The 26,889-nt window shown below is 41.8% G+C and overlaps 2 protein-coding genes across 5 annotated transcripts; one reads left to right on the forward strand and one right to left on the reverse strand.

Moving 5' to 3' along the window:
* The first annotated feature begins 1,469 nt into the window (after positions 1-1,469).
* Positions 1,470-16,947, forward strand: reps1 (RALBP1 associated Eps domain containing 1). Of its 4 annotated transcripts, none has more exons than XM_029496094.1 (19): positions 1,470-2,176; positions 3,803-3,926; positions 6,103-6,332; positions 6,855-7,017; positions 8,085-8,215; positions 8,825-8,987; positions 9,072-9,135; positions 9,740-9,894; positions 11,016-11,137; positions 11,559-11,639; positions 12,607-12,694; positions 13,182-13,283; positions 13,575-13,635; positions 14,021-14,219; positions 14,313-14,507; positions 15,274-15,363; positions 15,516-15,673; positions 15,765-15,870; positions 15,980-16,947. In XM_029496094.1, exons 1-19 carry the CDS (start codon positions 2,024-2,026, stop codon positions 16,046-16,048), a joined length of 2,454 nt encoding a protein of 817 aa, XP_029351954.1. In that variant the 5' UTR covers positions 1,470-2,023; the 3' UTR covers positions 16,049-16,947. The 4 variants fall into 4 exon arrangements, with proteins under 4 accessions (XP_029351954.1, XP_029351955.1, XP_029351956.1 ...); XM_029496095.1 differs by having other exon boundaries at positions 15,519-15,673; XM_029496096.1 differs by having other exon boundaries at positions 11,562-11,639.
* Positions 16,948-19,394: 2,447 nt separating this feature from the next.
* clu (clusterin) lies at positions 19,395-26,504 on the reverse strand. Its single transcript, XM_029496098.1, has 10 exons — positions 26,440-26,504; positions 23,676-23,840; positions 23,037-23,185; positions 22,692-22,862; positions 22,433-22,603; positions 22,090-22,306; positions 21,740-21,880; positions 20,881-21,107; positions 20,311-20,495; positions 19,395-19,878 (listed from the first exon to the last, which is right to left on the reverse strand). The coding sequence occupies exons 2-10, from the start codon at positions 23,791-23,793 to the stop codon at positions 19,866-19,868; spliced, it is 1,392 nt and encodes a 463-aa protein (XP_029351958.1). The 5' UTR covers positions 23,794-23,840; positions 26,440-26,504; the 3' UTR covers positions 19,395-19,865.
* Between the last annotated feature and the right edge of the window lie 385 nt (positions 26,505-26,889).

The raw sequence follows: 26,889 nt of genomic DNA on the forward strand, positions 1-26,889 counted from the left end.
ACGCATCACAGCTCTCTTGAATCCATCATGAGACGTTCACGGCCCCATATATGGAAAAGAAGAGGTAAAAATGCCTTGTGCCTGTTTTTCTGCCTCCACATGAGGGTTTACCTTTTCTAGTCATCCCAGGCAAGCCGGTCAAAAAGTGACTCACACGTCTCTCCACAAACTTATTTTTTTTATTTCTGTGAAAATAGGGCTGCCTACTTTTCCATTATGCTGTTTTCACTGTTTCTTTTGAAATTGTAACTTTTTATCTTAAAACATTGTGATGTATTTATCACATTTTTGCCCTGATGTTGTCAACATATTTTCCCAAACTGAGATGAAAACAGTAGAGTTCGATTTCTTTAGTGATTGTTTTAGCTGACGAATTGTTATTGGGACTATAAAATCATAGTCATGGGCTTTATTTTGAAATCAATCATCCGGGACCCTGCTGGCCGAGCAAGCTCTCGCGCTGATTCGGACCTTAGCCCGGTGACGTCACGAGACATAAATTCTCCACAAAACACACGAGATTAGACCGGAAGCCAGTTGGATTTGACTTTAAAATAAAGAGTTTTTATTTATTTATTTAGTATTCGTTTTTTTTTAACTATCAGAGACTCCTGTTGGGATGGTGTTCAAATATGCTGTTAAAATATATTTTTGGTCATTAAAATCTGACACAAGAATCCAACCACTTGAGATATTCTGTGATAATCATTTGGCTCAGAGAGCAAAATAACGTATTTAATAATACTTAATTTAATTATAAACTAATACAGCTAACTATAAAAACTAGAATGTCCCTCTACAAGACTGGTTGATATGGGACTCAATATTGTATTTAACTAAGTTAGTGTGACTCACCCTGTAAAGTCAATTGTAAGATATTTGATACATGAGTTTCTGAGACCTCGATCTCATTAATGACACCTGATTTCTGCCGTCTGGTGTTCTTTCATTCATTCATCCATCTTCTACAGTTTATTTGTTTCCAGGAAGTGGGGAGTGCCAGAGCCAATCCCAGCTCACACTGGGTGAGGACAGGGTCACCCTGGACAGGTCGTCAGTCCATCACAGGGCCAACACACAGAGACAGACAGAGACCAACAACCACTCACACTCAGACCTACGGAAAGGTTTAGAGTCACCAGTTAACTCAAACATGATGTCTTTGGATGGTGGGAGGAAACCGGAGTACTCCACACAGAAAGGCCCCAGGCCTGGGAACTGAACCTGCAACTTTCTTGTTGTGAGGCAACAGTGCTAACCACTATCCTGCCACGCTGCCGCCCTGTGGTATATTACATATAAAATAATAATTATAATAATATGTAAATTATTTCTTCTTTAATAGGTCAAATTAAAAAAATGCTTTTCAAAATGAAGGTCTCATCAGCACTGTTTGAAGTGCATATGAAACAGGTCTTTTAATTTGAAGACCCGTACCGGATGTTGTCGGTTAGCTCTGAGCGGCTTGACGCTGGCAGCAGGAATGGCGGCTTTGCTCGGCGGAGGAAGGAACCCAAAGAGCCCCAAACTTTACGTCTAGCGGCCCCGCAGAGGAATTCGTGACCGTCGAAACGCTCAGACACCGTCCGGCGGCGGTTTGCGGGGAGAGGGGGCGCTTTTTTAAGGCGACGTGAAGACGGCGGATGTTCCGGCCGGAGCGACTCGCCAGTTAGCTCAACGTTAGTTGCCGCTGACTTTGAATCGAGGTAGCTGTTAGCTCCGCCGCGCTGCTAGCCAGCTGTCGGCTGCTCGGCTCGGCTCGGCTCGGCTCGGCTCGGCTGGCCCCAACAAACTAACTCAGTGATTAACTGCACGAAAGCTGCGGGGATCGGCTCCCTTCACCCACAGATACTACTTCTCCGACCCGGCGCGCTGTTGAACCTGACCACCCCCGCTAACCTCCGCGTTAGCTAGCTAAGTTGGGATCCCGGAGTCTCGCCCATTTTTTGGATCCTGCCCCAGCCGCTGGCTTTCGGGGCTAATCAACGAACTAGTCTAGCTTTCGGGTCCGTCTGGCACTACGATGGAAAGTCTAACGCTCAGTGATGTCGAGCAGAAATATTACTCGGATTTGTTCGTTTACTGCGACACGGACAACACGAAGAAAGTCGCTTCCTACGGGAGAGTTCTTGACCTTTTCCGGGCGGCCCAGCTACCCAGCGAAGTTGTCCTGCAGGTAAGCTAGCGTTAGCGACTGCCAGTTTTCAAAGTCTCACCATGGCACTCTGAGACCGGCCACGAAATCCACATCTGTCCGTGCACATTTTTTTTGTTTTTTGTTTGCTTTTCTTTCCCTTTCTTTCTTTTTTTTTATTATTGAAACAAACTTGCCAGGCTGTCAGGGCTGACCTGTCAGCTATCGTTAGCCTCGCTGGTTAGCAATGCTGCGCAGCAAAAGAGACACACCTTCTTCTGGCTAATGTTAGCATTTAGCCAAAAGAGAGTAGGCAGCCAAGTCACACAGCGAGTCCCAGTTTGAAAATTATGTCCCCCATTAACATGCAGCTCATGTATCACAAGCTGCTGTCTCTCTGCTGCTTGTGTACATGTGCTGAGCAGCAACATATGGCAGCTAATCACGTTCTTTGCAGCCCTTTGCTTCATATTGCTGCCCACTCTCTTCTGTCTTTTCACGCCATCAACATCTTCTTCTTTTTTTTTTTTTTTTTTGGTTTGTTACCAGGCAGAGCTGACATGCTGGAAATGTTCCAGCCTCCATTTCTATATGTGATTTCTAGAAGGTGTCACTTAACACAAACAGCTTTTCTGACAGATGAGTCTGTTTCTCACAGACTTTGTAAATATGTCCTGACAAATATATATGTGTTGTGTCATGTCAAAATATTCACCTTGTCTTTACCCCATGAATAATCCCATACAGACCTTTTCCCTGCTGTGTGTGTTAACTGTGAGTTTTGGGTTAAACAGCAGCAGCCCATTCTTGTGATTTCAGGTCTCTCAGCAGGCCAATATTTGCAGTTTGTGAGTCAGCATCCTTTTCAAGGTCAACAAGGGGAGCTGTGTGGTGGAAGAATTAGGCAGTGTTGTAATACTCCACTTTCAAATTGTGCACCAAACACTGCTGTGGCCCGTGAGACGCATTCAGCTACCATGTCATGTTGTAACAGGCTGAGGAAAGTGCCTTGTGCTTTGTATCCACTCATAATGAGAAGAAGTTCTTTGTCAGCAAGAAAGGGATCGGTCAGCTGTTGGTGGGCTGCTGGTGCCGTGACTTAGTATGCCAAAGGACTCACATATGAGGAATCATCCTAATGTTATGAAGTTTAACTCCCTGGGTTTTAATCATCCACTGTTTCATAGTGTCCACATATCAATAATGTCAGCACACTGTCACTAGGAAATACCCATGCCTTCAAAGTTTACATATTTCAAGCATTTCACATATTCTGTTTCACAGCGTAGGCTTCCATTTTGCACAAAGCCCATCCAATATTAAGTCAAGTGCGACAGAATATGTAATAAGAAGCCTTTTTTTTTTTTGGTGAGGCCCACTGAATATCTGCCAATTGAGAGTTGTATCTTCTGCTGTTTTTATGAAATTTCCTACATAAATTGTGTGTGTGCTTGTTTATCATGGTCAGCAAGCCTTGGAAGAACTTCAGTGCATCATATTCCACCTTTACAGTATTCCTACTCTTGTGGATAATGTCTCTTAAATGTTTTAAAATGTTAATATTAAAGAGACAAACAGTTCTTTCATTATCGGTAACAGTTTATATCAGGGTTGTAGACGAGCACAGTGTTGCTAAGTGTTCCTCCCTGTCCTTGTGTGTGGGTTTAGATCACAGAGCTGTGTGGAGCCACTCGTCTGGGTCACTTCGGGAGGAGCCAGTTCTACATTGCTCTCAAGCTCATAGCCATCGCTCAGTCCGGCCTGCCCCTGAGGGTGGAAAGTCTCAACTCGGGTGAGTCCGCAGTTGAATTCAATCACTGTCACTGTTTGGCACTTTTTCTTTTGGCCTCTTCTCTTCAGACCCCCTTTTTAACACAAAGGACAGATTCCCAAAAACACCATCACACTATGTTCACTGGCGGACTTTTCTTTTCATTGAAATCTTTGGGTCTGTAAAGTTGTTTTTCTCTTTTTGCTTATCCTTACTGGTGAAATGTGCTCATTATGTTTTACTTCTTGGAAATCATTGGGCAGGAAGCAAACAGATATTGTGTTTTTATATTTTGAAAACATATAATGTTCTCAAAGACTGATTTGGCTGTTCACATTTGAATCACTTAAAGCCATTTACAGGGAATTACCAGGGTTTAACAGCATGAAATGAATTCTTGAAGCACTTACTTTTTGCTCTAATTTATTTGACGATTTGCACATAAATCTTTCAAGCACCAAATAAAGCAGTCTTTGTTATATCAGAGCAAAATTAGCCCGACACATTGGGGAAAAAAGAAAGCGAACAATGGAAACATCACATCATCCCTTGTTTAATCAGTTGGTCATTAATTGTACAGTTAGTTGTGTGATCCGGAGTTTCTCCTTTCCACATACCCCAGAGCAAACTCAAATAGCTCATTATAAATGAGAAAACAAATATTGATCCCTTCAGGCAAGAAAATCTCATCAGAAACCATTTCCCACCTTTAATGTCAGCTTACCCGGCACTGCAGTTCAGTTACCCACTGTTTGAGCCGCTTCTCATAATTTTCATTTATTAACCAAGTACAGTTTGATGTGTAAACTCTTGAGGGCTGATCTGCAAAATTGCCTTTTGTCTTGTTTGCCTTTGGTGTGACTTGTATCAAAAACACCAGAGAAGATGCCACCCGCTGCATGAAGTTACTTGTTTGGGTTGAAATGTTGAAACACGAAGTTGTGGGAATGATTTCATAATTTGATAGAAAAAATATAAGGAACCACAGAGACCAGCAACTTCCCTCAAGCAAAATGGACACAGTGTACAATTTGATCGTTATTGCATATGAGAATGTTTGCCTCTGAAAACCTTCCCTCTTAAAGTTGATGCTGTCTCAGACATAAACACAGTGGATTATAGGTCAAAATGTGTTAAAATCATACACTTTCTTCGCCATTAAAAATACAGTCACCGTAGTCAAGCTGAGCTACAGTTTCAAAGTGAAAGTTAAACCATTTTAAGCTTAAGCTTTCACAGGAGACTATTGAGAGTTCAAAACATTATTTATATCTAGAATATGTATATAATGTTGGCTCAGTTACTGTGTGCAGTCGATAAAAGACGCAGTTCTATGTTGGCCCTCTGTTTTGTGCTGCTTGCATTAAACTCTGTTGGACCACACATTGACTCTTTCAGTTCAGTGAAGCACACAGGGCTGAGCTGTGCTGTCATGCTACTCACCCTTTACAAAGATAATGAAAATTATCATTACAGATTGATCTGAAAATTGTTTTTATGTTTGTTTGTTTGTTTTTAATGCAATACTAGCTGGTTGCCAATATATTAATTTAGGTGTGTGAATTTGTCAATAATGAATAAAAATTGTTGCTGAAATGACAAATAGTTCACCTTATAGTTTTTCTACCAGAAACTATTTAACTATAAATGTCTGAAATCTGAGTTAAGATTGGTATGAAGTGAGAAGAAACTGTTCCAGTTGCCAAAAAAAAAAAAAAAATCACTTTGATATGGGCAAATTAAGAGATCCCAACAGACTCTGTAAATTGGTTAAAGAATAATAAACTTCCATTGCTGCAATATTGAAGAAGCCTCTGACATGAAGCATCATAAAGATACACAGTAGGTTCAACATTGCAACCATTATCTCTAGTCGACCAGAATTCAGCCTTTGTTCATTTTGAGGAAGCTGCACAACTCTCTTAGAGAGATAGTGTCACGTTGTTGTCATTATGCAGCTGTCACTGATTGCATAAACACTTATAATTCAGTTGATTGCACGAAGTCCATGCCCCTTCTTATGGAGGGGGACAGTGTATGAATTTTCCAACTGAAAAAGTAAAATTCACAGGCTGATGAAATTCTGACCGTTTTAGTGCAGCGAAGAATGATTATGATCCTCCTCAAGTTACTTTCCTAAAATCAATATAAATTAAATCTTTACTCTAATCTTCTGGATGGCTTCCTGTCTCGCCAGTCAAAGACTTGCCGCTGCCCAGGTTCGTGGTGGGGAAGAACGAGGCAGAGGCGAGGCATGCAGCGCTGTACCAGGACACAGACAGCCAGGGTTTGTACCCAGCCTCTGCCACTGCAGTAATACCCAGACCACCAGGCAGGGGACTACAGAACAAGAAAGGTCCCCCATCCACTACTTCACTTCCTGTCCATGAGGTCATCCAGCCCATGGCTCCCAGCATAGAACCACAGGTGTGTTGGAAGTATCAGTTCAGGGTTGGGCATGCTTCATTTCTCCCCCATCTGTGCTGCAGTAGCTGCATTAAAAGTGGACATTATTGTCATCTTTCTTGAGAGCAAGAGTGACAGATATAACACTAGTACACTATTGCATTTCCTGTGTATGTTTGACACGTTTCAACTGATAGCGTCAAAAGTTTTCTGCTGCTGATTTCCTTTTCCTGTCAGTTCCATAGACTGACATATCTTTATATATATCTATATAGATATATATAGCTCATATAATGGTTGCTTGATCGTCCCATATCAGATAAAAATCTTTGGAATAAGCATTTATTGGCTGAAGCCTTGTGGTAAGACAGCGGCAGCTTTTGCACTCTGAACTTTTTTTTTACATGACCAATAAGAGAGCGAAGGCTTATTGCATGTTTTTTCCTCCTTACTCAGTTTAGTTTTTTATTCTTAACAGAAAGCTTTTAAAAACAATCTGGTGGTGTATCTCATGTGTTTGGTTGTATTTCTATCCATCACCAGCCGGAACCGACGTCCCCGGTGGTCTCCCCTCACCAGTCTCCCCCCACCTCCCCTCCCTCCTGGAGGAAACACAAGCGACAGCACAGTGGAGGGAACGCAGACAGACAGCCGGTGGTGGCTGCAGCCGGAGCGGTGTGGACGCAGTTTAGAGAACCACAAACAGGTACCATCCGTTGACCCGCTGCTGCTCAACAGCAGTTTTGTGCTGCATTGACAGTGTTATTAGTGAGTTGTTGTCAACTTCAACCATGGGTTGATTCTGATTCATGGTTCTTCGTGGTGTCAGCATTTTCCAGATACATAATTTAAAACTGATCATTTTGAGATTGTAGACGTAGGTAGAAGAAACACCAGTAACTGAGGACTGGCAGAGTTACAACAGGTTTTTATTATCATCTTCATATGTATATTCCTCAGCTTGTGTTGTAGGTGCACTTGTGGAATATATAAAAATGAAAATAAGGAAACCCAAATACTCTGAAAGGTTTTTGTTAAGCTTTAGTCCTTTCTTTGATATCTTCCAATCATTTTTGTAAGGAACATAATTTCATACTTTGTTAGTTTCTCCATTGTTTCAAATTTACTCAGATGGACATTTTTTTTTCTTTTTTGGATGTTTTAAATGTCAAAGTTTTTAGTTTCTTGTAAAAGCTGCAGTGAAAGAGAGATGAAAGTCAGGGGGGGAAAGAAGGGGATGACATACACACACAAAAGGTGACACCAAAAATTAAAAAGTGCGAGACAAGTGGCAGAAAATTCCCCACTAGCTGTGATTATAGTGAACAAGGAGTGAGCACTCGAATCATGCTGCTTGTTTGTTTGCAGTTTGTTTTTGCTGCTTGTACGCACTGTTAACAATGCTTGCTGAGAGTGGCTGTTACTGCAGTTAGTCATTATAGGAACACAGTGTCATCAAAGTTTGGTACACCTCTGTCAAAATGTGTTGGTAAAATCCCATCAAATATGTGAAAATTATTTTTTTTTTAGCTATTCCACTGCTAATGAATTAGGTCACCTTAAGAAAAGAAATGGGTGAAAGCTTATACATCACCACCAACTGATTCCACCTTATGAAATGGGAGAATTTGAAGCTTTTCTTTGTTATCTGTGACAGAAACCTGCACACATTGGTACTGAAAATAATCATCAGTTGCATGCCCCCATCTTTTTCTAACAACGCTTGCAGTGTAATTTAGTTTTGCATGAGATTTGACTATGCACATCCTCCAGGTTCAGTGCCTGGTGACGGTATGTGGTCATCACACTCGCCTCCTCCTCCAGGTCAGGAAAGTTGGGTCAGTTTCACAGCAGACACCCCGCCATCCAGCACCCTTCCAGCAATGCACCCCTCGTCAGTTCAGGTAAGGCAGCGTGATGGTTTTATCACACATCTGTCATTCCTCAGTTTTCATCTATAAAATATGTTTTCATATTGGAGAGGGATGCATTTATAGCCTCAACGGAGCAGTGATCTACAGGAATCACGACACAGGTGGAAAGAGGCCGTCAGACACTGCAAACATAAAGCATGAGCTATCACTCCAACCGCAGTGGTGCCTCAGATGCCAGCCAACATTTTCTATGAGCGCTCTGTCTGCCAGTGCTGCTAGCTTGAATCTCACACAGCTTGTGTGACATCGCTCAGACAAATCTAGAAGCTGCAAAGGCCTCAGCACCCAGTTGCTAATTTTAGAGTTCAGACTTTTAGCTTCTCAGATCATTCTGTTATATTTCTTGAGTTGTTATTCAGAGCTAAGTAATGCTATTATTGTCTGTCCTTTGTCTTCAGTATAAAAAAGGGAAAACTTTTGCTGTGTCACATTCTTGAAGACTTGAAATGTCTTTAAAACCAAACTGTTTGCAGGAAAATGCAACCATTACCCTCAGTTACTAAAGAACCTACGCACAAATGATTTGATCTGAACCCACTTTAATGAATAATATATTGAGTCATTTCCCTTTAAACACAGGAAAGCACAACGATACGAACGGTGGCCTCAGCAGCAACAACCAATGAGATCCAGCGACAGTCCAGTGGCTACGATGATCCGTGGAAGATCACGGATGAGCAGAGACAGTATTATATTAACCAGTTCAAAACCATCCAGCCAGACCTCACCGGTTTCATACCTGGTAGGAAAATGCATAAAAGCAGAATGCACAATCATCTCCCTCTAAGACATAAATAGACTGAATCATCTCCTTTTCTGTTTCCAGGTTCAGCAGCAAAAGAGTTCTTCACCAAATCAAAACTACCGATTTTAGAACTGTCGCACATTTGGTGAGTTGTGACTCTGACTGTCACGGTCTCTGTTGTGTTTGTCTTGAAGAGACTTAGTATGTTGTCAATGTGGAACCGTCTGGCCACCGATTAAAGAGCTTGTTGACCATCATAATTTTAACAGTTCATTTCTTTTATAACATGGTGGGTTGGAGGAGGATAATGGGAATACGATACAGAAAGCTGCCTAAGGCTTTAGTACATTGGACAGGAACCGATGACTGTCTGATACTGCAGTCTGCCAACACGCCTTTGTTTTGTAACAGAATAATGCATAATTACTCTGGTAATTAGCATATGTAAAAAAACTGTTGTCAGCTCACATTACCGTCTTTACAGGTTTGTTTACGTAGGAAAAAACCTAAACTTCAGCTGTCGCAGCTTTTTTTGAGCGCAGCTAGTTACCTCTAGTATCTTGCGCTAAGTTGTGTGGAGCCAGCTTTTTGTGTATAAACGGGTGATCTTCATGCAGCCAATAAAACTGCACTCAAATCAGAAGTCAGCTTTTTGGATATTGTAAGACAGATCCAGTCAGAATATGAATAAGCTCTCTGCATTTTGTCAGCACTGGAGACTTACTAGTTTGTAATGATGTGCTTTGAAGGGAGCTGTCAGACTTTGATAAAGATGGAGCACTGACCCTGGATGAGTTCTGCGCCGCTTTCCACCTGGTTGTGGCCCGGAAGAATGGCTACGACCTCCCCGAAAAGCTGCCCGAGAGCCTGATGCCAAAGCTGATTGACCTGGATGACTCAGCAGGTACACACACACACACACACACACACACACACACACACAGACAAACACAAAAACACACTCGCTCTCTCTGTTTTTCTCTCTGTTGCTCCCTCCCCTAATTTTTCAGCATCAGGCCTCATAAAACCTGTCAGGTGACGACATTGCAGTGTGCAGAACCTGCTTGTCTTTGGTTGTGGCTCATTTATTTAACTTGGCTGCAATTTCCATTATGAAGCTGCATGCTCTGCTGCCTTTTTTAACATGACAGCCACTCACTAGCCACTGGTTATTATCGCACATTAATTATCATCATGTTGATATATTAAAAGATAGATAATGTCAGATTAGAAAAGAAAGCGTAATAAGCCTTTGTAGAGGAACATTGTGTTCTGTATTTTAGTTGATGCTGCCTTGCATTCCTTATGCTGCTTTCTAGCATTGAATTTTCCAAATATGGTGCAAAGTGTTTGTTTCAATTTAGAGTGCCTGCGACAACTGCTGCTGCTTAATATTTTAACTTCAGATGAGCAAAGGTTATAATAGCAGAGAAAGTGCAGATCATCACCGTGAATGTTGATGCAACTGGATCAGCAGCTTCAGTCGTAAATAAAGCTGCCCATGGCTGCCTGAGCCGTCAGTATTCCCCTGCCATGCTGATGAGTTTCCAAGGTTGTCTGTCGTACCTCAGTTTGTATTTCCAGGAACAGTTTGACATTTTGGTTGAGAAAACTCCGTCACACCGTTATGCTCAGCCACAAAATGGTCCAGTGGATAACCTCAGCATGTTGTTTCTACACTTAATTTTTGTGTGGATCAAAGAAACCAGTTAAATCCTGTTGAATAGCAAAGCGTTGTGTTTTGGGCAGACAGATTTTGTTTTCTTTGGTCAGAACCAGGTTAGCTGATTCCAACTTATTCCATTCTGTGCTCTAAACTAAGCAGGAGGGGAATTATTGCATTACCAAATAACTGAAGAAACTAACTTCCATTAAAGACAAAAAGGACACAAGCGTTTTTTTAAAGATGCAGATCCATGTAATTAGTGTAATTGACTGGCATAATATTTTAGAGTTGTTTTTTGCAGTTTATCTACCACATTTGTGAGTGATCTGAATTGAAACTCTCAGACTTTTCTCTCACAGAGGTCCCGGAGCCAACGGCCGATGTCGGATACTCGGGCTCCCCAGTGGAGGTCACGCCCAACAAATCTCCCTCAATGCCTTCACTGAACCAGGCCTGGCCAGAGATGAACCAGAGCAATGAGGTTCCAACATACACATGATTATTAATAGTAGATTCACATATATTGTAAGCGCGTACATCTGTTTGCTTTTGCTTGTTTGTGTTTGACTCATCTGAAATAATTGCCCAGGGTTAATTAGGTGACTTTTCCTTTTTCTTTATCCATCCATCATGATTTGATTGCCCCCTCCATCCTCTTCATCATCAAACATAATTCCTGACATTTCACCACCTTTTCTCTCACTTCCTGAACTGTGGTGGTTCCGTGTGTTCAAGTTTCCACGCCAGGCCGGCGATGTAACGTCACCGTGCCATCTCTCTGTGACTGGTGACGCCACAGTCAGGATGCTAGCGGTTCAAACTGATGATGTAATTGTGTGATGTCACTGCACTGGCTGACTGACATGTTTTTTCTCACTGTCTGTCCTGTCTGTCTCCTGCAGCAGTGGGAGACGTTTAGCGAGCGCTCCTCCAGCTCACAAACTCTGACCCAATTTGACTCTAACATTGCACCAGCTGACCCTGTAAGTCAATCACTTAGTATGCATGGTTTCACCATTAATGGACAGACATTAACCCCCTCTGGATCTCTTTCTTTCTCACTCTGTTTTTCTCTACTGCTCTTCTTCTTCTTTCACTCTCTCTGTCCATGCATGATATTCTTTCCAAATGCAGCCCACTGCATCAGCAGTGGATACTGTATGTTGTGATTTTGGCTGGCTTAGCTTCTATTGGACATCACCCTTTGTTTTTTCTACAGTGACATCCACCAATCACTAGTGCATTTGCAGATTGTGACAAATAAATGTTTCTGTTTATGGTCATTGCTGTAAGTATTTAAAATTGTGCGGTGCTTTGTCATTTACCATTGAACTGTCAAAGTACTTTGTGAAGTTTCTTTTTTGTTTGTTTGTTTTTTTTTTGGGGGGGGGGGGGGGTTGGCCGCACAGGCTGAATTTCTTCCCCTTTGAGCAATAACTGGCTCTGGAATGGCTCTGCACAATTAATCTGATGAAAAGTGCATTATTGACTACCACAATTTGCAAGCGTGCATCTTTTTTTCAGTAATTCTGGGCAGAAATCCCAACATAAAAATCACCTAGCAGAACTTTAACAATGACATAAAACCTTTGAAACATTTAATTTATAACTTTTCCTTTTTTCCTCACAATCCGGAACGACAAATATACAAAACATTATATTATTATATGACTAGTTACACTTTAACTACGCATCAACATATAAAATAAAGCAAGGTCATTGTGCAAAGTCAGTATTATCTTCACAACAGCCAAAGTCATATAATTGACAAACGTAGACCCACGATGACCTTTCGATGAAAATAATTACTTATTTCTACATGGTACAGGCAGCAGGGTTGTTACTCATCAAACCAAATCAAGTGATGATCACATCTCTTTCTGTCTCCCTCCATTAATCCGCCCGTTTCACCTCACGTCTCACTGACGCTTTTATCGGTCTCTCCTCCAGGACACAGCCATTGTTCACCCGGTTCCCATCCGAATGACACCCAGTAAGATCCACATGCAGGAGATGGAGCTGAAGAGGACTGGCAGTGGTGAGACACCATGCGTCCTCACATTTAGCTGACGCCATCCTGACTCCTATCTCATAAATGTTTTTATCATTCCATGTGTGTAGCTTTATAACACAGGCTTTTAGAAGCGCACGTATGAATATGATTTCAATCCAATAAGAAAAAGAATTGAAACCTGCATTAGAAGACATATCAACACATTTCATAAGTATGTATGAACATCAGTATTAAAAAATACCTCCAACAGTACAGTCAGTATGGGCGTGTGTGTTTAATACCTTAAAACTCTATGCCTTGCTGAGTTTGCAGCATCGGGAAGGTGACACCTCAAAAGGCTGCTATTAGGTCAAAGTAAACAGAAACTGTCATTAAACATAATCAGCCAACAGGTATTTTATTTATAAAGACGACTTGTAAGTGTTTCGTGGTCGAACTGATAGTGTGTCTGCTACCTGTTATTATGGTGACTCAGCACGTCTTCCTTCCCTGGTATTTCTCAAACCTTTAGACCACAATCACCCCACCAGTCCGCTGCTTGCCAAACCTCCAGACCTCTCAGAAGAAGCCAAATTACCTGCCTCCATGAAGTTTGTAGCTGCCAACACTGTAGGTGAGTACCAGAGAGGACACGCTGAATCAAAGGCTAATTCCCACTCAACTTTTTTAAGTGTGCCAAAATAAAAAATAATCCAAAAAGAACTATAGAATAGGAGAGATGTGTTTTTATATAAATGTTGAAAATGCATCATAAATTGTTCCAACAGCTCAGTGTTGTCTTGTAATATTGCTCTGTGCTGTTTTATTTCTTTGGACTTTATGCGGGAAGTAAAACATAATTAGGTTTGTATTCCATTGGGTTGACTAAGTTGTTTGGTTGTTTTGTCTTTTTGTCTCCTTGGAGGTGATGGTTATAGCAGTTCAGACTCCTTCACGTCAGACCAGGAGCCAATTACAAGACAAAGGTTAGTAGCTGCCTTTTCAGTGATTTAGTTTTTATCTTGCTCATATTTAAAGCTACAACTATTTATCTATTAATCCAGCAGTAACTGGAAATAAGCAACTAGTTTGATAATTGTTTAAATGTTTAAGTCACTGTCGTGTATATATATAATAACTAAAGTGAATGTCTTTTGAACTTTTCATCCCAGATTGGGATGAATAGATGATCCCTTCTTTACATGTAGCATTTTATATATTTGCTCTCACTATTATTTGTCTCTGTTATCAGTAGGTCATTTTGTCAAGTCTGTCTTAGATTACTTTTCCTTAGTGGGATTTTGTCTGGAAAAACCACACTTGGTAAATGTCTGTGTTCAAGCCGTTATTTCAGAAACTGTTTGTGCCCAGGTCTCAGTCGGGCACCTCTCCAGAGGCTCTGAAGGTGGTCGCCCCTCCTCCCCCACCACCTCGTCCTCATGCCTCTCACTCTCGCTCTTCATCTCTGGACATGAATCGCACCTTCGCTGCCGCATCAGCCACAGGGCAACCGCAGCCCTCTACAATAGCTTACCCGCCTGCTGTGCCTCCTCGACCGCTACCGACACAGGTCAGACAGACACCAACAGAGAAACTTGATATGGCTTTTTTTACAATGTATTTACGAATAGCGATGTCAGGAGCGATGACCTTCTCTCTGCAGACATCAGTACCACACACTGGGCATCGTGTTGAGGCAGAGGCTGTACCAGGAGGCGGGACAGTGCTCACCACCACCTCCCCTCAGCAGATCCCTCAGCAGCCCAATTTTGCAGACTTCAGTCAGTTTCAAGCCTTCGCTGCCTCAGAACAGCCTTCCAGTTTGCCGGAGGTAGACAAACACAGTGAGGCAGGACAAGTAAGTATTTACCCAGCCTCTGCTTGTCAGAGTTTCTCTGTGCTTCTACATGATAAATGTAAAAAGAAAAATCATTTCAGAGCTTTGCAAGCCAGATGAGTCTTGATACTTGACAACACGGTGAGAAATGCACAGCCAGCACCCTGAAGGTGTTTTCACACAGATCTACTAACGTCTTTACTGCCAGCTTATGATCAAAGGCTTCACAACCAAGAGCATGATGCAAACACTGAGCCTGTAAAAGCCAAATGTATGCTCTTTACTAGCTGGAAACTGAAAGTGTTTTTATCTGATCCAAACTGCCACTCATCATGATGATGTGAGAGGCTGGCTCGGTTTTCAAAGCTATTCAAACTATAAAACAGTAAAAAAAAAAAAAAAAAAAAAAAACTGTCCTGTCTGCAGTTTTCACTAGTGTGGCACGTTGACTAAGTCGCTATTTACTTAGCAAGTTGTAAGAAGCCCTGAAGACACGGAGATCCGCTTCCAGTTGGTGGAAAGCAGAAATCTTCTTATCACTTAATTTCCTCTGCTAAAGTTAGCAAGCTAACCTGCCGGTCTCTGTCTGGCAGCAGATGTATCATAACATCTTGTATGAAATATTCAACAACAGCTGAAGCTCGCAGTCCCTTTGAGGAGGAGGTACCATTTTGATTCACTAACACACATTCTGTGTGTGAGTAGCTGTTTGGAAGTTTGGAGTCCAACATGCCATTGCTTTTTTTTTTTTTATTTTTTTTTTTTTTTTATGTTTTTGTGTCCACAGGCAGATAAGGCACCAGAGGGAGCTGGTCCATTGCGAACAGTGAAGAGTGATGGCCAAGCAGATGAGAGAGTCCCAACTACAGTCAACTCTGTATGTAAACATCAGCTAAACACATTATTTAAGCCCTGATAAAGTTGAGTGAGGGGGAAATTTCAAGAAATGCACGCAATATCTTTTGCAGTTAGAAGCCTGAAAGCTCAACAAAATTGTCCATTCAGTCATTTGCACGCATGTTTTCTCAGCAGGCCAAAGGTTCGTCCGGTCCACTAGCTCCTCCCCCTAAACCTGTACGTCGGAGGCTGAAATCGGAAGATGAGCTGAGGCCGGAGGACGAGCAGCACGGTCCGCAGAAATCAAACGTCATAGCTGCTGTTCTGGCCACTCAGCCATCCATCCCCAGGTGGGACCCGCAGCCAGCCGGCTAATGAGGCTTTTTGGAGTTGTTTTTGTGTACGGATAGTAAAACGTGTTTTTTTTTTTTTTGTCTTCAGGTCAGTAGGAAAAGACAAAAAGGCAATACAAGCTTCAATCAGAAGAAACAAGGAGACTAACACAGTTTTGGCAAGACTTAACAGTGAACTGCAGCAACAGCTGAAGGTATGGAGGATATGAACTTATTAAGTTTTTTGCTTGATTCATTTGCTTCTGCAATAAAAAATAAATAAATAAATAAAAATAAAAAATGACTTGTCGCATCCTTTTCCAGGATCTGCTCGAGGAGAGAATATCTCTGGAGGTCCAGCTGGAGCAGCTCAGACCTTTCTCTCATCTTTAACCAACGCAAAGAGGGAAACTTGGCTGTAGTTCATCTGAAGCAAGGCCGTGGGCCTTGGCGTGACTCCCCCCTCCATCCCTCCTTAGCCCCCCGCCAACCTTTTCTACCCCTCTTCTGCCCTCCCGGCTTTCACTTGAGGCTCCGACCTGCAGCGAGGTGTCCCGTTAAAACTCATGCTCAGTCACACAATCATTGCTCATCAGCCTGTAAGGACCTGAGAGCGTAGTCTTAAGAAAGAGGGAGGAGGTGACGGGAGCACGGGGAGTGGGCGGGGTTTACAAACTGGCACTTTTTCTCCGAAGAGAGGTGAAGGTGAGGACGACGGTGAATTGAGAAATGGTTAGGAGGGCAGACAGCCGCTGCGAACGCTGCTGTCTGATTACTTTACTCTCTGAGCGACGGAAGAAGAAAGGCAGAGTGTGAGACTCGGGTGTTTGTGTGGCTGCTGTGTATCTGTGTTCCTGCTTTGTGACTAACTTGGGGCGAGCATGTTCTCTCGTGGGCTATAGACTCTGCCACACCAAATTTAAAAATCAGGCAAAAAAAATTGGAAGTAAGCAAAAATGCTAGCTATTCGTGATTGAAACAGGAAAATCTATGTGAATTAAGTACAGAAATTTAATCTGCCGTTAGCCTAGCTTAGCATAAAGGATGGAAGCAAGGGGAGACGGCTAGCCTCGCTCACTACAAAGCTCAAAAATGCACTTTTAAAATCCACTAAGAAACACAATGATTCACTCTAGTTCAATCCTTCACAAAAGAAATGTAAAAAAAACTGTGGTTTTAGCTACATGCCAACATATTTCATTCAACTCTAATAAAAAAAAAAATGTTTGAAATATAATCCTTCACTGAACATTTCCTGAATCGCTGGCAACATTTTCAAACGTGAAAAAGATGGAGCCAGGAAGCTTGGGATGTAAAGTCGGCTTGTTTTTGACTGGAATTTGGTGTGGTTGGTCTCCCCATAAGACATATTAGGCTACCTCTGCACAGGACGTGTGTGTGTGTGTGTGTTTTTGCGATGCCTTTGATGGTGTCATCTTCATGGTGAAGGCTTTTTGACTCATCTGTGACATTAATTCAGCCCACATCCATCTCCTTACTGCCGCTTGAAGTCTGTGTGTGTGTGTGTGTGTGATGGTGTGACCATGACGGATGAATGAACGCTTTTATCTGCTGCTTCTTTTTTTCTCCCCCTCCTTCCCTTTTTCTGTTACAGTGCAGATTGATGTGACTGAATGGTTTAACGTTAATGCCAAATGACTGAACTCTCACTCTGCTCTCTACTTCAGCTATTTTAAAGAGAGAGAGGAAAAAAAAAAAACACTTCACATTTTTCCCTCTCCAACAAAGTTGTGGCTCCACATTTCAACTTTTCTTCAAACCTCTTGATTTTTCTTTTTGTTTATTTTTTGTTCATGCCTGTTCATACCTGAGGTTATTCTCCATCTCACCTGGATGGGAACGCATTAGTTGAAACAAGACGTTCACCTGAAGGCTTTGTTTTTTTTTCTCCCCCCCCCCCCCACCGCTTGACTGTGCGGAGCGGCATTTATGAAGAATTGTGTTGCTGATGAAGAAGTTTCCCTGCTCAGCAAACACGTGTGCACCGTTGATAACCGACGGTGCAAATAGTCGATACTGATTTGGGAGTTCAACCGTATTCCACCTGGGCAGTCGACACTATGCAAGTACAGGCGATACATCTCCACAGACCGACGATACTTAGCTGTTTGTACTGTGATAGTAGCAACTGTGTGAACAGTAATAATTTTGTATCGTAGATCTTCCAGAAAACCATCTACTGTATGTTTTGTGATTCATTTTGCCTTTTTTTTTTTTTTTTTTCTCCTTCTGGTGCTGACAGACAGTCCCCTGCTTTCAGCTCTAGAGGGAAATAAACTCCAGATCAGTGTTTTATCAGAGCAGATCCACCTGAAAACTGTAAGATGAAACTTAAAAGCATTAAAAACAGAGACCAGTCAACAGAATGGAAGACCTGAATGACCCGACAGCACTTTGACCTCGTTTGTATTTTTATTTGTTACCGTCGCTCCCACTTTTTTTTTTTTTTTTCCTTCTTCTTTTTAAACCCTGCATGTTGTTTTTGTCCGTCACGTATATTTAAAGTCTATGCTTTAAGACAAAAAAAGAAATCTTGAACCACTTGAGTTTTAACCTGGAAACTTTGCCAGTACCTTCAAACATCCTGCTTGGTTGATTCTTTTCTTTTGCTAGAAAAGTTTTGTCCCTGGATCTTTCTGTGTGTAGGTGAAGAATCTGTCCTCTTCTAAAGCCTTACTCCCCTGACTGGCATTCAGGTTTCCACGGTGGCTGACTGACCTCTCTACCTTGTCGTATCAAGGCCCGCCTTCTTTTTTCTGCTGTTGAGGACGATGATAACTTGGTGTGTGTAAGTGTGCAGCCAGGTGTGTGTGCGTGTGTGTTATATTGTTTCCTGACCTGGAACTAATACCATTTAAAACCCTATTAAACACCTTCGTGTGGGATTGATTTATGTTTGCTAGCACAATAGCTCTCTCCTCATCCCTCAACCCAAAAGGCAATCCAGGCAGAAGCAATCAGTCATCTAAGAAGTCTTTGATGGGATTTTGAATGCTATTCGCTCCCAGAGCTGTGTTGTATATTGTAAATGATACACACTTTTGGACTCATATGTAAATTTGCATTATTTGCTGACTAACAGCGAAAGAATATTCTATTTAATTCCTTCTCTCTTGGCTGTGGGATCCTAGATGTTTAACTGCATGGATGTACTGTATCTCTGCAGAGTCAACTAGCAGCTGTGTGATTTTTACACAAAAATAAAAACGGCACAATATTTTAAACTCCGCTCTCCTTACTGATTTCCTCCTGTGTGTTTATATACACACACACACACACTCACTGGCCACTTGGTTCTTGAAGAATTGGTTCAACTAAACTAAACAGGCTGGTTTACAGCAAGACAACGATCTGAAGCTTTTGAGCGGCCCTCAGGGTTGTCTGGCCTGATCACCCACAGTCTGTTGGATATAGAAACACGCTGCGTCTGCAGGCAGCCCAAAAATATCTCAGCCAGCAGTGATCTGCAGGAAAAGTGGGTGGACAGGTCTAAATTAGGAACAGAGAGACTTTACCAAAGACGGGGTCCTTAGTTTTGCCTCTGCAGGGGCCTTAACTGTAATGTCTGCAGTATTTCTGCCAGCAGATGTTGCGCTCATATTTCGATGTTCACAATCACATTATTTTGAATGTTTTTAATTTAATAGACCAAAAATTAAACTCTTAAAACTGCTCGGTGATGTGAAGGATTTAGAAAGAAGAAAACAGAGACAGCCGGTTTGAGCAGATTTTTATTAAATCTCTATGTATTGCTTCATTGCTAGGCCGGTTTACAGAAGGACTCAAAGCATTCCTGAACTAACATCTATTTTCTCACAATCAAATCTCCCCGATCAGTGACTTCAACTCCAGCAACCGAGTCAGCCAACTCCAATAAGAGCTATCGGAGATCTGCAGAGGGGTCGGTGAGCTCATTGAAGCCACTGAAACAGCCCAAATTCAGTTTTAGCAACAAATCAGAGTATTGCTTTAGTGTTTGATCTTAACTGACTGCAGAAAATAAACCATCATGTTGTAACAACAACGTGACCTCTGAGAACTGTGTCATTTGCAAAAGCAGGACTTTGAGACGATTTACAACAAGATTGATGGCTTGGATTCAAGGTTGTTGTTTTTTTTTTGTGTGTTTTAGTTGTTCCAGGTGCGTGTTGATGAATCCAAAATATTCTTGAAGCACGGCTGACTGAATTTATTTAACCACACTGTAAAGAAAAAAAAAAAGATCATAGATTAAAATAGATTCTTTAAACTCCCTTGTGTGCACAAGCACACAGTAAAAGTTAAATCTTTCATCATGAGGTGGAAATATAACATCCTATTTTAGATATTTTTCTTTTATTCTTTGTTTATATCTTTTCAGATAAGATGAAGAAAGTAAGAAAAGAACAGGAATAAAGGAAGTAAACTTATGTAAGACGACAAAAAGAATAAGGGGGGAAAAAAAAACATTTCCATCTGAAATGTGGATTTAAAAGAAAAATATTTATAATTTTATACAGTTGAACTTATTTGACATTTTGGGAAATTTGTTTATTGGCTTAGATGCCACTTTCATGGGTGAACGCCAAACAATCAACAAGAGAGCAAACACATTTCCCGTCCTTCAGATGAGAACAGATGTGCTCTTTACTCACACGCTGGTCTCCTTGTAGCGGTCCAGAGCCTCCTGGGCCACCACCTCAGAGAACTTGGGGTCAGTCCAGGGGATGTTGCCCGGCACGCTGAAGTTCATGGGGGAGTCGAACAGCTGCACGGACACGTCTGTCTGGTTGGGCTGCGTCTCTTCACCTGCTCTCTCCTCGCCGTCCTTGCAGATCACCTGCCGCAGAGACAGGAAGTTCACATCACCCAAACTAAAGCTGAAGTGACTCATAACCGATGAATCATTTGAATATTCTTTCACTTAAACTGAACGACTTGCAGCTTTTCTCTGTTTTCTGTCAATACAATGAACCAAACATCACATTTGAGGAAATCTGGATGGACGCTTTTACCATTTTCTCTCGATGAATAGCTCCAGATGATTGACCAAATTAAATAATAGTAAATTATTTGTAGGCCTGCTGTGAACAAACATGTCTGCCTTTAGAGCAAAGACCTGACTGAAGTGTCCTGAAGGTATGAAAGGGCAGATAACGCTCAACATTTATCACTTTCTCTTCATCTGGATTCGGCTGGCAGGTGAACAAAGCCGGCCTGCGCACCGTCTCAAAGCGGAAGATGCCGTCCCTGCTGTCTGTGTTGTTCGCCAGAGAGGACACCCAGCCGAACTGCCTGTTGAACAGGTCCAGGATGGAGGAGGTGTTGAACATCTTCTCCTCGAAGTGCTGCAGGAGGCCGTTGTACTCCTTGGTGAACCGCTCGGCCATGGCCAGCGCCTCCTCCAGCTCCGCCTTCAGGGGGCCCTCCAGAGGCCTTTTCCCGGAGCAGTCTGCGGAGAAACACATCATCATGGTGCCGGTTCGACCTGACCTGGCTCTCATGAGGCTGTCTGGCTAACATTGGCCTCTGAGGACGTAACCTGCTCAGCTCTGAGCTTTTACTGCCATCAGTTGTTAATTAAAAGTGTCATCAGACTCATGAAGGATGAACTTCATATGAGATGACATGAAAGGGTCATAAACATTCAATCAGCAGAAAAATCCAACGAAGAGCGTTTTCTTTTCCAATTATCATCAAAGTCTCTTTGTACTATTCTGAGCTGCTGCAGTCTAAAAATAAGAATCGCTCATTGTTTGTCACTTTATTTTAAGCTCTTTTGTCTTTCATGATGGTTCTTATTCACATTATGGTTCAACCAGCCGACGGACACACAATTGCTGTTTGAGTCCATTCTACTGTTGGTTGAATGAAATCATCTCTCAGTCTAAATGATTAACAGTTTGAACAGCTGTTATTATTTGTTTTATTAAATAATACTTAATTCCTAATTCTTCATGTTTACCTAATGCTGCTTGGATGTTCATAACTTTATTATTCTAAATTCTGTATCACCACCGATATTCGTGTTTGTGTCTTGGATCAATAAAAGCGCCAAAGAAAGAGGAACACTTGGGAACTCACCGATATGTTGAATGTCCTTGCATTTCTGACACTCGTTGCGGAACTTGAGGCAGCCGGCGGAGTTGCGGCGAATCTCTCTGCAGGTCATCTTGCCGTTGCCAAAAGGTTTGGTGATCACCACGTCTTCGTTCACGCTGCCATCTGCAACCAAGAAAACAAACAAACAAAACAGTTCAGTGTTCATTTCAGACAAAAAAAAAAAAAAATAATAAGAATTCAAATTAATTTAAACAGCAAACGGTTTTTTAGCATTTCACCCAGATCACATTGAACTATTTTTGATATAAAATAGATCCTTTGACTTTGACAGGGCGGGTGGAGGTTTGTGCTCCAGATGTCAGAAATCTTACCTTCATTAGGAGAGCCGCCATCAAAGTCCATCATGGAGCCCATAGATCCGAAGAAGTTGCTGCCCATTCCAATCATGGGGGAGAACAAATTCTCGAAGTGGTGGAAAGGATTGCTGAAACGCAATGGTATTGGTTTGGAGATCTTAAGTGGCTCCCAGCGGTTATCGTACATGGGAGGGAGGTTGATTTCAGGGGAAAACTGGACCTGTTCGGCCACCTGCAGACAGAGACACAGAGCCAAAGGTGGTGTCGTCTGATTAACGTGAAGGAATACAACCATCACTCAGATGTTTTATATCCATGTGAGCACACAGTAACGTAGATCTGAGTGTGCGTCTGTGACCTTCATGCTGTCGGAGAAAATGCCGTCCACGTCGCTGGCCATCTCAGAGTACTTCTCCTCCAGGTTCTTGAACTCTGCGTGCTGTCTCTGGCCCTCCTGCTCCAGGACGTCTATTTTCTCCCCGTTGATCCAGATGGAGAAAGGAGATGTTCGGTTCAGCACGTCCTCCAGCTAAAGACAACACACAACCTTTTAAATCTCCTGTCACTGATGGATTATCTCATCCATATCCAGTAAACCTGACATGTCTGTCTCTCACCTGGCGTCCCACCAGTCCTGATCCGCTGCTGCAGGTCCTGGAGTAGTATTTGACACAGGTGTTCTTCAGACAGGGCTTACACTCCTCCCACAGAGCCCTCATGGTCTCGTTGCAGACCTCCTCCTCCTGCTCCAGCTTGGCCTCCATCTCCTGAGCCGAACGCATCGCCTCCTGCCATGAAACGCACAATTCAAACTGATTGTTATAAGTCATTAATATCATTACCCCTTTTGGTCACATGTTGGAAAAAAAAAAAAAAAAAGAGTAGAAGAAAGAACACTATTTGGATTTTCTAAGTTTTAGGTTTGCTGTCTGACTGCGGCCTCAGTTACCGCAGTCACCTACATCTTTCTGCTGCTTGGTCTTCTCCAGGTCGTCCAAAAACCTCTTGTGGTCTTCTGAAGATTTCTGCATCAGATTCTTCATCTCCTTCACACCACTGATGGCGTTTTCAATCTGTTTGTCCAGATACTTCTCTCCCTCCTGGGAAAGCTCTGAAAAGACCCACATTCACACTGAGAGTCTAAAGTCACCAAGTCACTGATCAAACTGAAGCTGTTTAAAAAAAATTATAATATTAATAAAAATAAAATAAAATAATATATGTATAAATATATATGAGAATTATGTTTCATATTTTAACTATTTCCAGCATTTCCATTGAAACATCACTTCATAATTGCTACTTATTAGTCACTTGATGTTTTTTTTTCTGTACATCATATTTTTAATTACCTCTTCTGATATGCAGCATTTGAAATTGTGAAATTTTTATTATATTTGTGCATCTTTTTAAAATTATTGGTGTTTGAGGTTCAGTTGCCAAAATATATTGTAGGCAATTTTTTTGTTTTGAAAGTATTAAAAATTAGAATTTTAATGTAAATTTTACAGAAAAAATGATGTTAAAAAAAACAAACAAAAAAAAAAACACAATAAATAATTTTTTAAAATTTTTTCTGACTCTCGTGCACTGAAACTTACTGTACAGATCATCTTTGGATGGAAGCAGGATGCAGTTGGCCGAAGCCAGGAAGAGCGCCACCACAGCCAGAGACTTCAAGCCCTTCTTCTTCATCATCATCATCATCATCATTAACATCCTCTCTGACTCTCAGGGGGCCAGCAGGCAATGATGACAGAAAAAACCTGCAGGAAACATCAGTGTTGTTGTAATGTCCCTGAAGCTCCCCTAGAGAGCGCCGACCCGCTCAGCAGTTCTCTCAACTGACAGCACGGCGTTAAAAATAGTCGTCCCAATCAATGCAGATAAATAATTCAAAGTCACTGGCGCTGCAAACAAAACACCAGCAAAGGACTTTATCACGGATATGACCTCGGATCAATGTTTCCTGTGAGCTTACATAAAGAGAACAGCAGGCCCTTTTCTTCCGATGTGCGCCTGGTCGGCTGCCAGTAAACTCAACCATGATAGATTCAGCAGAAAGTGACTGTTTTGGTTTCTTTTCTTGTGCCTCCTCCTCACAGTCATCAGACAGTGAGTCTAATCTCTGTGCATAGATCCTGCAGCCAAACAGCTGAGTCTGTGATGACAGAGGGACTAAAGGGTCAGACTCAAAAGCAGTAAATAATCTGTAGTCACACGAGTGAGACTCTATTAACTCTAATTTATCTGGAATACCTCAGACAATATACATACAAATGTTTGTCATGCCACGATGAGCCATTAAAGAGACAGCAGGAATAAAATAAGAAATAATTCTAAATGAAATATTACACTGATGATGATGACGAGGCCAGATTTGTGGAGGAGGCTTTTGAAACTGGACAGATTCTCGTCCAAACTGTTCCCACAGTGTCGGAAGAATGAACTTAACTTAACACACTGCGCTATTGTTTCACCATATTGGTCCAAATGAATCAAACTCCAGGTGTGAAAGAAAAAGGAAAAACTCCTCCAGAGCTTTGGTACATAAAAAAAAAAAAATTATAATAATAATAATAAGGTGATCAAGTGTCCACAAACTTTTGGCTATTCTGCAGAATTCAGTTGTATCAGATCTGATTTGTTTTAGATGGTAATAAGATGCCACAGAAGTATTTTATGTGCAAACCTGTCAAAATTTTGAACAGTTAAAGTAAAAGAAAAAAAAAAAATCTTATGCAACTATATTATGTGTGCTCGCCCACAATCTCCTGTTCCTATGGAAACCACTGTGTGGTTTTCTTCTACAGTCAACCAACCTGCAAAAAAACTTCTGAATTTATGAAAAGAAACCAAAGTCAGGCAAATGCACGAGACGATAATCTTTCATCTAAATAATGACCTGCTCCGAGTTCTCTGAATCTCTGCTCCTTATTTCAATCAGAAAAATGTCGCCAACTGTTCCAAACCCAGCAGGACCGCACGCCCACCTGGGAGCTCAGAAAACGTCCCACTTTCTCTGCTCCATATGAGCTCATGTTTTGCTGATTGCAACACTTGCGGCCGCTGGCACAATGAGGTCGTTCTTCATGCGACAATCAACCCCTCACTTCATTACGGCATGCCAGGAAGTGGAAGGGTTGCAAACAGGCAAATAAAAACAAACATCAATGAGTAAGGTCTGACGAAGAGAGAGTGAGGAGGAGGGAAGAGAAGGAAAGGTAAACAGGCGGAAATGAAAAAGGAGAAACTATTTTACAATCAGACGGTATTTGCTGAATAGCAGCTGCAGGGACTCTGGTTACACAACAGAAAGAATACAAACTGTCCACCAGCCCTCCAGATGGCCGTCCAGAAAGGTCACCTCCAGCCCTGCGCCAGATTAGAGAGCAATTTCTGATTCATTTTCTCCTCCTGGCAGTGTTTTTCTTTTGCTTTGCATTATGTCACTTACATATCAACACAATATCACCGCTGTGTTCGAATCGGTGCAGTCGAAACTAAAGTGATGATTCAGTTTCATACATACATTGGACATTAATTTAATATCATTTGTCTTCATCTGACTCAGTAGTTCTCTTATTTCATCTTTTTAAACTGCTCTGTCCGATATACTTCAGGGATTTCAGCCATAATTTCTGTAACAATCTTGCCGTTTCTGTCTCATTCTCTCCGTTAGAAGTTTTGAAAACAGAAATATCTACACAACGTCAGAAAAAGAAGAAGGAACACAGAACTAATCTGGATCATCCCAGCGAATGGGACACTGGGACATTTGGCCTCATTTTAAGTGATCGGGGACTTTTTCTCACCCAGAGGGTTCACTTGTCATACAGTTCTGCTAAATTCAGATCAGTCCTAAAACTAATAAATTCCCTCAAATCCATCTTCTGATGCTTTGAAGTTATTCTACGGTGTTTGTAAATGACAAATGACCCTTGAATCCTGCATGGCTGCCCACATTTGACACGAACTGAATCCTCCGCTGGCAACTGTTCATCACTACAATAACTATTTACAAGTACAGAGTGTTTACAAGTGAAGCGGCCACAGTGTGATGACGTCATCTGCCCTAATCCAGTTGTTTTGATCCAGAGATGGAGGTCACACCCATGAGTAAGCAACACAAACAGCACCCAGAGCGGTCAGACATGAGGTCAGTGTTTCTGCAGGAAGAAAAACAACTGCAGGCACCAGCATCACTTAAAGGAGATGCACATCAGGAAGACCTTAGCTGTCTGAAATCACATCAGGATGACACATATATTGACATACGTGCACATTAAGTCTTAAAGTTAAATTGATCTATCTGTGAGCATGACAGAGCAGCAGACTGTGAAAAATAAAAGCCTTCTGACTCACCTCTGCTTGTTTTCTGAGACTCCAGACTGTCTGAAGCTGCTCCAGGCTCACTGCTGCTCCTATTTATACCTCTGGATAACGGGGCCGGTGCAGATGGACCATGTGATTCACTGAACAGCCATCTTTCTGTCAAACTGCTGTGACAGACGGGACAACATCCTGCCTGCCTCTTCAAAATAAAACCAGCACAGAGCACTTTTCAAGCCACCTTGATCAGCCTAAAAAAAGATTTTACTTTTAATGCTTCACAATATTTAGCTCAGCATGTAGAAATACAATAATGCAGTCAAAGTTTGGCGTGAAAAAAAAAAGGTTTTTGGGGTTCAAATATAAATATAAATAAGTTACTCCTCCAGCTTTTGTTTGGAAATGAGAATCTGTTTTCCTGTCGATGTGGCGTTTGACTCGGTGGCTTGACAGCTTCTGAACCTGAGGACTTTTCCAGAAGTT

The sequence above is a fragment of the Echeneis naucrates genome, chromosome 24 (genome assembly GCF_900963305.1).
Source record: "Echeneis naucrates chromosome 24, fEcheNa1.1, whole genome shotgun sequence".
NCBI lineage: Eukaryota > Metazoa > Chordata > Actinopteri > Carangiformes > Echeneidae > Echeneis > Echeneis naucrates.

Bases quoted from the DNA above. Each gene is read 5' to 3' on its own strand.
- reps1 (XM_029496094.1), top strand. From the start codon at position 2,024: ATGGAAAGTCTAACGCTCAGTGATGTCGAGCAGAAATATTACTCGGAT. The intron at 8,988-9,071 runs GTAGGAAAATGC...TTCTGTTTCCAG, and splicing joins CCTCACCGGTTTCATACCTG to GTTCAGCAGCAAAAGAGTTC. The intron at 15,871-15,979 runs GTATGGAGGATA...ATCCTTTTCCAG, and splicing joins AACTGCAGCAACAGCTGAAG to GATCTGCTCGAGGAGAGAAT.
- clu (XM_029496098.1), bottom strand. From the start codon at position 23,793: ATGTTAATGATGATGATGATGATGATGAAGAAGAAGGGCTTGAAGTCT. The intron at 22,604-22,691 runs GTGAGAGACAGA...TGTTGTCTTTAG, and splicing joins CAGGACTGGTGGGACGCCAG to CTGGAGGACGTGCTGAACCG. The intron at 21,108-21,739 runs GTGAGTTCCCAA...GTTTCTCCGCAG, and splicing joins CAAGGACATTCAACATATCG to ACTGCTCCGGGAAAAGGCCT.